The sequence below is a fragment of the Dermochelys coriacea genome, chromosome 1 (assembly GCF_009764565.3).
Source record: "Dermochelys coriacea isolate rDerCor1 chromosome 1, rDerCor1.pri.v4, whole genome shotgun sequence".
Taxonomy (NCBI): domain Eukaryota; kingdom Metazoa; phylum Chordata; order Testudines; family Dermochelyidae; genus Dermochelys; species Dermochelys coriacea.
In genome coordinates this window covers 200,904,964-200,914,782 of record NC_050068.2, presented here as the reverse complement: position 1 = coordinate 200,914,782, position 9,819 = coordinate 200,904,964, and the positions used below count along the sequence as shown (strand labels likewise).

General features: G+C 38.5%; 1 protein-coding gene across 1 annotated transcript; it reads left to right on the top strand.

Annotated features, from left to right (window-relative positions):
- The first annotated feature begins 5,474 nt into the window (after nt 1–5,474).
- On the top strand, nt 5,475–9,442 carry GPR15 (G protein-coupled receptor 15). Its single transcript, XM_038387144.2, has 2 exons — nt 5,475–6,734; nt 9,146–9,442. The coding sequence occupies exon 1, from the start codon at nt 5,476–5,478 to the stop codon at nt 6,688–6,690; it is 1,215 nt and encodes a 404-aa protein (XP_038243072.2). The 5' UTR covers nt 5,475; the 3' UTR covers nt 6,691–6,734; nt 9,146–9,442.
- The last annotated feature ends 377 nt before the right edge of the window (nt 9,443–9,819 follow it).

The following is a 9,819-nucleotide window of genomic DNA, read 5'->3' as shown; positions in this document are numbered from 1 at the left end:
CCCTGGACGAGGGTCACAACAGCTACATTTGTGCCTGGGCAAAGCAGAGTTCGGGCCTCCTCACATGCATCTGGTTGGCTCTTCTCCTCAGCCCTGAGGAAAGAGAGCAACTCTTGTGCCAGGTGGGGTGCAATCCCCAAGTGTGGCTGAGCGCCTCCAACTCACCAGTCAGGGGCCTGCATGGTAAAAATCATAATTCAAAAATTATTTAAAACCTTCCTTAGATGAGAGGTCTCCCAGATGTTCCCTGCCCCATTCAAATGGAAGCTGAGATTCTCACACAATGCCCTGGCTGCATGAGCTGGGGCTTTAAGGGAAACAACAAAGTGTGTGAGACCAGCAATACATTGACAATAATTACCTCCCCAACCCATTTAATAAAATCCCCACCCCTCCTACACATCCTGCACAGGTTAAATGAGGGGCCTCAAAGGGGCAAAGGAATCCGTATGTTAAGTGTGTTTTGATTAGAAACACAGAGTCTAACCACTCCCAGCTTTGGTTTTACAAAATTGTGCAAAACTAAAACAGAACCCTCCATCCATCAGAGGTGCCGTGTGGGAGGGGCAGCACATGAAGTCAGATGCCCCCAGGATTTCTGCCAGAGTTTGTGTGTTCTACCCTGAATGCCGCCGAATATCACCAGAATCTTTAAATTCTTCCCCCCTGCCTCCCAAATCAACAGTGCATGTGCTTCCTACCCTTCATCCTGGTTCTCTGCATCTCTTTCCATAGGACAATCCCATCCAACTCCACCTCTTGACCAGCTGGAAAGCTTTCCACAGTCCACATGACCCAGAAAGCTGTTGGGGGGGGGGGGGGGGAAGAGGGAAGGAGAGAGAGATATTTCAAAATAATATTTGAACTAGAATAATTTTGTTTTTCAAAAGTTTTCACACACATTTGTTTCAATATTTTACCATTTATTTTCAAACATTTTTCGTTTAGCATTGTTCATTTTTGAAATGGAAATTTTAAAAAAGGATTTAATTTAAATTTTGAAACATTTTTTAAAATCACATCATGTCATTAAGATGACATAAAAATTACACAGATGACCACAAAAAAAATAAAAAAAAGTTTTTTCTCCTCTGTTTTTCATTTTCCCCTTTCCCCTCTGTATAATATTTGACTGGTCATTTTATCCACATAGCAGGATTTTTTAAAAATGTATTTAAAAATAAAAATTTGTTTTGGAAAATTTGCTATTTTAAAAATAGGCAACAAATTTTTTTATAATAAATATTGATTAAAAGTTTTGCAAAAATTCGTCTTTTAAAGATAAATACTGGTTCTGAATAAGATTTGTTAATACTTGAATGGAAAGATAATGAAGGCTAATTCAACAGTTTTATAAAAAATAGCAAAAATAGATTTTTTAAACAAATATCTATGTACAAAGAGCATTTGTAATTAAAATTTTTGGTTAAAAAATTGCAACCCACTCTAATGAGTAGCATTTCCAATGCCCCTAAACCCCTCTTTATTTTTATTTATTTATTTATTTATTTTTAAACCAGTGGCCCAGGACCCAGCCAACCAACAGATCGATTCTGTTTTTCCAAACCCAAGTTGCCAACGGTAATTTCCACTAGGAGAAAAACCCAACGGGGGGAGAACGTGCCCTACATCTGCCATAATCTTCCTGAAGAATAGCCCAGGTTGTCACCTCCATCCACCTTCCATCTACAAAATTACCCCCTTGCCTATAAATTGACTCAGTGCCTGCAGTTCTTACCCTAACTAGTGTTACAGCTTCCCCATTGCTACAAGACCCTACAGAGGACATGTCCTACATCTGACATAAACAGCATTTCAGATATCCTAAACTGGTACCAGATAGAGAAAATGACCCCACTCAGCTGGCATGCCTCTTGCTATTACAATGACAAGTGTTAGAGAGACCCCAGGCTGGAACCTGTATTAGCTGGGTGCCTGCAAACTTACCATAGTCAATGTTGGCAAGACTATAAATTTTTTCCTCTTTAATGGGTGGGCAGATCCTGCTTCTTTTCCTTAGTGCAGGCTTCTGAACTGTACCCAGTTATGAGTTATTGCATTCTGTTTTATATCCAAATTTACCTCTGTTCCCCCTCAGTTATTATATTATCTCACTATTTATTACTGTCACTTTTTATTTGATGTATTTATTATTTCATTTTATATAAACACCTCGGGCAAAAAGCTTGCGGCACATGTAAAACTTACAAGAAAAATACATTTAATAAGTAAATATAAACAGAGAGACTTTTATCAGCCGATTAAAAATTTTGATGTTGGAAATGCTGAATCGTGAATCTAAGATTACTTTATTTGCTTCCTTTATCTAAGAAAACTTTATTTGCATTCAAGAAATTAAAATTAATATTGCCTTAGACTTCCTATGCTGATAGTGTGGCCGTGTATTTCATTTCTGAGTTTGTCACAGAATCAGAAGGCTAGTATCACAAATGTACTATCAACCTTTCAGCACTGAGACCAAGGAAATCATCTGGTATGATCGCTATTTTCTGCAAAGCTGCTGCAGCTTTAGGGGAAACACAATTACACTTCAACTTACAGCCATCATGCTTAAGAGCGTCCTAATTCTGCCTTAAATTACCTTGGTTTTTCCCACAGGGAAGACTAGGAATACTGCACATATTGAGGTAATATCAGTTCTATATCTAAGGCAATTAGAGTTCATTTTAAGCATGACAAACGTATGTAAAATTGTCCCAAGATGCCTTTTTGAACATTGCAAAAATATAACCATTAAAGGAGAATGGTGCTAATTCAAACTAGCTCTTAGAAAAGACTGAATTTAGGGCCAGATTTCAGAAGACTTCAGCTCCCATGTGGCTGCATTTTCAAACGATCTTAGCTGAGCCTTTTGAAAATCTGGCCACAGATCTCGTCACAATGGTGGCTGAGAAGTACTGAGCACATTTGAAAAATCTGGTCCTAATTTAAGTGCATAAATGGGAGTAAAAGTCTATTGAAAACCTGCTTGTAGTTGTGGATGCCATAAAATCTGGCCCTACATGACTCAGAGTCCTTACTAAATCAACACAATACAAAAGCAAGGCTAATGTATTCAAGATACTTTTTTGCTGCTTTTTTGACAATTATAGATCACTTTTTAATTATTTATGATAATGCTTCACATTGGACTTGTAAATGTTCTGAATTATTTGAAAAGTAATTGTTAGTAATATGGTAACTCACTACAGAACCCAGAAAGCATGCTAGATACTCTATAGAACAAATAGAAATGAGCCCTGTTGCAAACAGCGTACACTCTAATTTTTAATTAAACAAATAAGTTTAACAAGCTATAAGGAAGGGATGGACTGTGAAACTACAAAGGTACCACTACGTAGTTTTTCAATTAGGGCACATGCATATCTTGATGACTCAGTTAAGGTCTTTTTAAATATTTATGACTGATTCACTTCTTGTGAGAATTGTGGAAAAAGTTAATCTTAAGGAGAAACTGCTATTAAATCATTAATGATGAGAGATGGGGAGAGAGCCCTGCATATATTAATGAGCTTCCCCTGAATCTAGTTCTAAATACACTATAGAGGAATATACCATATGTATTTCCTAGCGTGCTGGAATTATTTTGGAGCTAATTTTAACTTAGCATATTTCCTGACACAGTGACTGAAGGGAAACAAATGCCCATCCCATCCGGATATACAATTTTGCAAGTGATTTTTGAAGGAAAAAGTTCCTTTGAATAGAAATTAAACGAAACTGGCCCAGTTCTCAACTCACTATTAGAGCTGGTTGAAAATTCTGAATTTAAACATATTTAAAAGAAATACGGGGACAAAGTTTTGCGAAAATTATTCCTATTTTTCAGCCATTTCTAGTCACTGTGCCACAGAATCACAGAAATAAGAAATGGGAAAGATCTTTTATCTTGTTCGGTCCAAGGGGTCTCAAACCTTTCTATTTTACGATCACTTCATAACAGAGATCTTTTCACAGACCACCTCATATCCAAAAAACACCAAATCCCAAATCAGTTGGCTCTCAACATCTTTCATTCAGTGGACCAATGATTCATAAATCTCGTCTATCCTTGTGCCGGGGAAGGACAGGCACTACACTGTAACTATACTTTGTGGAGTTTGTACACTATAATTTTAAATGTTCTAAGCTCTGAAGCCTAGCCCATTTCTCTTGAAAGACAATTTCAGAATCCACGTGGCTGCTGCAGGTTTGAGGGTGCTGGTCATCAAGACAGGTGTGTTGGCAGAGTTATGTGGTAGCGCAGGGCTGGAAAAGCTGGGGAGTTTGCAGATCTAAAACTGCAGGGATGAGTGGAGGAGAATGTTGGAAGAAGATGGGGGAGAGTGGCTGGAAATCAGAACTAAGGTTTATTGGCTGGAAAGGGTGAAGACCAACAATAGAATAATCAGATGTGTTGCTGTTTAAGAATACTGGCATTGGCAAAGCTGTATTGGAATCAAGGCCTTTAAAACAGAGATTTTAAAATCCAGACTAAGCAATGCTGACCGGGCTGTACGTGGGGTAGCTCAGAATTGGAATAGCAGCAGATGTTGCAGATCAGAGATTAAATGAATTGGCAAAACTTTCAGTATGACAGCAAGAGGGAATATCATAGGAGCTATGCACCAGAACTGCATGGAATTTGTAGTGCCGGGGGGAGTCAGGACTGGAATAAACAGGCATTTTGGAGGTCAGGAGTGAGGTACTTAGGCCGAGCTGGTGATGGGGAAGGAAGAGCAATTTTAGACTTGAAACTACAGCAGAAAATGGAAACAAGGACTCTTTCTGACTCTGAGCCACATGGAGATGAATCCAGAAATGGAATAGCAGGTAGTGCTGAAGGTCAAGACTGATATGCATTGACAAGACTCCGTGTGCAGATCCAAGGACTGCAATAGCAGGATTTGCTGCTACAGGTTAGAATGGAGAAGGCACTGTTTTAAACAGCTTTTCCCTAGTCGCATTTATATAGGTGATAGTCACTCTAACCAGAAAATCAGTTGACAAAATAATCCAAGATATAAACCTCCAAGTCTCAGAAAAATATATAAACAGACAAACAAACAATTTAGCCAAGAGATAGAGAGAAAAAAAAAAAAGAACATAATGCTGAATTAACCAGTTCCTGGTTTCTCTCCATCACCTCAAACCTTCTCACCCATTATAATATCCCACTTAAAGAGAAAGAAAGGAAAAAGCCTTACCCAAACAGTTCAGAACCTTAAAAAACAACAACAACAACAAAATAAAAACCTTAAAAGGCATCATGGTCGAATGCAAAATGAAGAGAAAAATCAGTTACCCAAAAATACCCATCTGAACCCAATCGACTTCTACAAAACATCTGACTTGTGTGGGTTTGACTTATCAGACCGTCCCTTTGCTTGTCTTTATATGATTGGCTGAGAGAGATGCAGAATTGTGAATATCAAAGGGTGGAGTGGGGTGGGGGTGGTGGTTTTTTGTTTTAAGATGTTTCTTAAGATCTTTAGGAAAAAAAGAAGAAAAGATCAGCACTCTGCTGTCTCTGATAATAAGAGTAAGGGCGGTGACGGCTCGTCCAGAGACAGTTTGATCAGATTTTTCTTTAAGATGTCTGAGAAAACTTTCATCTATAACGATAGCTATGAATATTCCTTTTCCACGGAGAGTCCTGAAGAGTACTGCCACGCTCTGTACATGCCACATATGAGCATTTTCCTTCCTATTCTGTATGCCACTGTGTTCCTGGTGGGAATCGTTGGCAATTCCATCCTGATGGGAGCCCTGGTCTTCAAATTTCGAGTCCACAGGATGATCGACATCTTTATCCTCAACTTAGCTGCCTCTGACTTTGTTTTCCTCCTCACATTGCCATTCTGGGTGCATAAGGAGATCTGGCTGGGGGTCTGGAGTTCAGGCTCCTTTCTCTGCAAGGGCAGTTCGTACATCATCTCAGTCAACATGTATTGCAGTATCTTCCTCCTCACTTGCATGAGTGCTGACCGGTACCTGGCCATCATGCACCCCCGTGTAGCCAGGAAAGTCAGAACAAGGTTCTACACTAATGGACTTTGCATCTGTGTCTGGCTCCTCTCCTGCCTCCTGGGGCTTCCCACCCTTCTGTCCAGAGAACTGAGGCAATATAATGGCCAGGCTTACTGCATAGATGTGGAGCTCACACCCGCTAAACGGATTGTGTCACTGGTAATGTTAATTCTGGCCTTCTTTTTCCCCTTGCTGAGCATCTTGACCTTCTACTGCTCCATCACCAAGAAGCTCTGCATGCATTACCAGAAATCTGGGAAACGTGACAAAAAGCTGAGGAAATCTATCAATATTGTCTTCATTGTAGTGGCTGCCTTTGTTTTCTCCTGGATTCCCTACAACATTTTCAAGCTTTTGGCTCTCATCTCTGGGCTCCAGGACCTGAAGCCACCTTTCTGCCTTCCTTATGTCCTTGCCCAGGCGGGCATGGAAGTGAGCAGCCCCTTTGCATTTGCCAACAGTTGTGCCAACCCTTTCATCTACTACTGCTTTGATGGCTATATCCGCAGGAACATCTTGCGGTGCCTGTGTCCATGGGTGAAGGGCCATAGCACTGGGAGCAGTTCTGACACCTTGAACACTCACATCAGCCATTCCGTGTCCACTTTTATTCATGGGAAGGATACCATTAGGAAACGGAGGCGCTCTCTGTCATTCTGAGAGGAGCGGGGACTTTGAAAGGAGACATTTCTTCCAATGGAGAGGTGATGGGGGAAGAAAGGTCCACAGAAAAAAGAATGAAGGCAAAAAAAGAGTGTGAGAGTGAAAGGGGTAGAGAGAGAATGAGTGAGAGAGTATAATATGGTAGCATTTCTAGTTACAGAGGAAAATATCATGTTAATTTCCTTTTATTATATAGTTATAACTGGAATATAACACTGTAACTATAAGGTAACTACAGGGTTCTGCAGATTACTGTGTAATTACATTGAGCAGATCTAAAACTAGCCTACAGAGAAAAACAGACAAATGCTTAAAATCAAAATTCCAATGCTCTGCACAAATAACTACAAACTATAGAGCAACTCACCAGATTCAGAACTAGCTTATCACACTGAGGAAGTCTGTGAGTGGAAATGCATAGGTTCTCATTAGAGTGAAGCAAATAATTCAGAAAGAATCATGTGTTTATTGAGTTTACCTTCTTTTTTGTTTGTGGAAAATCTATCATGTAGTCATGATTTTCTCAACATGCATTTATTATTCAAAATTTGTTGAGGTTTTTTGATTTTGTGAATTTTGTTTATTCATTCCAGTGTTGCCTGCTCTCACATTTTTATCATGAGTCTCACAATAGTTGATGTTTTTCTTAAAGCCCCAGGTTCTGGAAGCATGGAATTATGAGAGAATCCTAAACTTCATTTAAAATAAGTTTCTAGCCCTCACAGTTGCAGAGAAAAGCTGGAAAATGTGACCCAAGTGTAACTTGGAGGCTAAAAGCTAAATGGCAAAGAAAAAAATGCCAACATTTATTATTTTCATAAAATATTGATTGTTAAAACAACCATGATATTTTGGGGCTTGACTCATGATTTTTGAATGCTTGAGTTGGCAATGCTGTGTTTTTCAAAATCCAAAATTCAGCTTGCATTGCTTACTGCAGTTAATCATTTCAGTCACCTGGTATTGTTACACTTCTCAGATCGAAGGAGTGCAGGTGCTGCAGTCAGGTTTCTGGTGCAGATGTTCATGGAAAGCAAAATTAAAATGTCTTTCCCACAAGTATTTGAATGCTTGAGTTTGGAATTTGTTTTCTGTAAGCGTTCGTGCTAGCAAGATTCAGTCACATGAATGTTCATAGAAGGGAACACAAAAGTTAGTTTGTTAAAAAGGTGAGTGAATATTCACAGAAAACAGGTTTGCAGCAATTGCAGGGTTCTTATTTTTGCTGGTGGTTGAACCACCAGTGATCTTTTAGAAATGCCTATGGCAAACACCAAACTGTACATTTGATATGCTGTTGCAAACATACTAATTGTCCAGATAGTGCCAGCTTTGATGGCAAATGGGATGGTTTTTATCACTATGGGCAAAACTGGAGGAGCATGTAAATTCCACAGATTGGGACTATAAATTCTGTAAAGCCAACTAATTTCATGTTTTTTCATTTTCTCCCCCTTTTTCAATTTTAAAAATTCCAGTCATGTAAATACTCACCCCTAAATGGTAGCCCAACGTTAGGTTTATACAGTTAAAATGCTGAGAACTAAGGTTCTACTAGAAATGTTAACTCATTTGTGTTACAACATGTCCCATACTCCTGCTTTACTTGTTAAATATGTAGCTTAATCTACCATTGCTTGTAATAAAAATAATAAATCTATACCATAAAGCATCTAGGATTTGCAATGTTTAGAGATTGCTGTTTGAAAGATTAGAAACTTCACTTTTGAATTTCCTGAGTTTTTACAATTTTACCTTTCTTTATTCCTTTTTTTCCCCTTTTGCATTTGGCCTTTCTAGATCCAAAACTAGTTATTGCAAAACTCACAATAGGGTTTTGAGGGCATAAATCATTTGATAATCACCACCATGTGATAAAATGAACATGTTGCAGTTCATGATTTTCAATATAAGTGAAGAGATCTTACAGATATTGGTAACTATTTAAAGTGAAGAGATGTAGCTCTGCTATGGGAGGAAATCATCCTGCACATGACGTGTTTAAAAACAACAGTTTCTATTCCAATCCTCTGCTATGCTGCAAGTGCTTGTAATCAATGGGGTAGTAGTCATTAAGTTATTTGTTTTGGGTTTTTAAAAATAGTTTTCTTCTCCCTAAAAGGGAAATTTATGCTAGGTACTGGAATGGAAAAGCATGCCAAAAATTAAGCCAGTACAAAAGTGTGATCTAGTTGCCTGGGGGATTAAGCCATAGATCTTCTATTAATTTTAATAGAAGATGTATGACTAAATCCCCTAGACAACTTTGAAAAACAAACAACTGAATCAACTTCTTTTTCTGTTAAAATCTGTCTCTCTGTTCTTCCCTTCTTTCTGACCTCCCTACCACACACATTCTCTCTTTCTCTGTGTGCTTTCCCCTCCCCACAATTACTTCATTTTGCATCCTATTCTTTGCATTTGATTTTTTCCCCCTGGCTCCCTTTTTCAGGCCCACACAGAACGAGTATGAACCCTATTATTCTCTATTTTCAAACTACAACGGTTGAAAATCAGGCAAAGCTTCCCTTCAGATTCTAATCCCGTCACATCAGAAATTCCTTGAGAGCACCACATCTCTTATCTAAACAAGCCTTCTACCTCACTGCATGACTCTCCCAAGACAAGGAACAAATGTAGAAGCATGAAAACAGTAGACCAGACCAGATTTCTCAACAATACCCCTGCTTTTATCAACTCATTAAATGATGTAATTTGTTATTAAAAAAAGAAAAGTCTGAAATCTCTAGACCAGGAAGTCTATTCATTATTTATATTCCACAAGAAGTGTGGGTGATGTTTTAAAGGAGGATTGCCTTAAAAAAAATCAATACAGGTAATTCTTTATCTCAGATCCCAACAATACCAATTATTTCCCTTCACCTCTTTACCCACATGAAGCATAGCAATCTCTGTGGAATAAAATTAGACTAAGAATAACTCTAATCATTTTAAACTTTAGGTTACTATTTTTTTTTCCTCTTGAAAGCTTTAAAAAAAAAATGTGAGAGTTGAATCTACTCTGCCTACAAAATCTTACCATGGCTGCCTCCCCAGTCAATGTAGCATCTGCCTCTAATACAACTGAATGAGGTCACAAAACATTACAAAAGTTGAGCAGGGTCT

Bases quoted from the DNA above. Each gene is read 5' to 3' on its own strand.
- GPR15 (XM_038387144.2), top strand. From the start codon at position 5,476: ATGTTTCTTAAGATCTTTAGGAAAAAAAGAAGAAAAGATCAGCACTCT.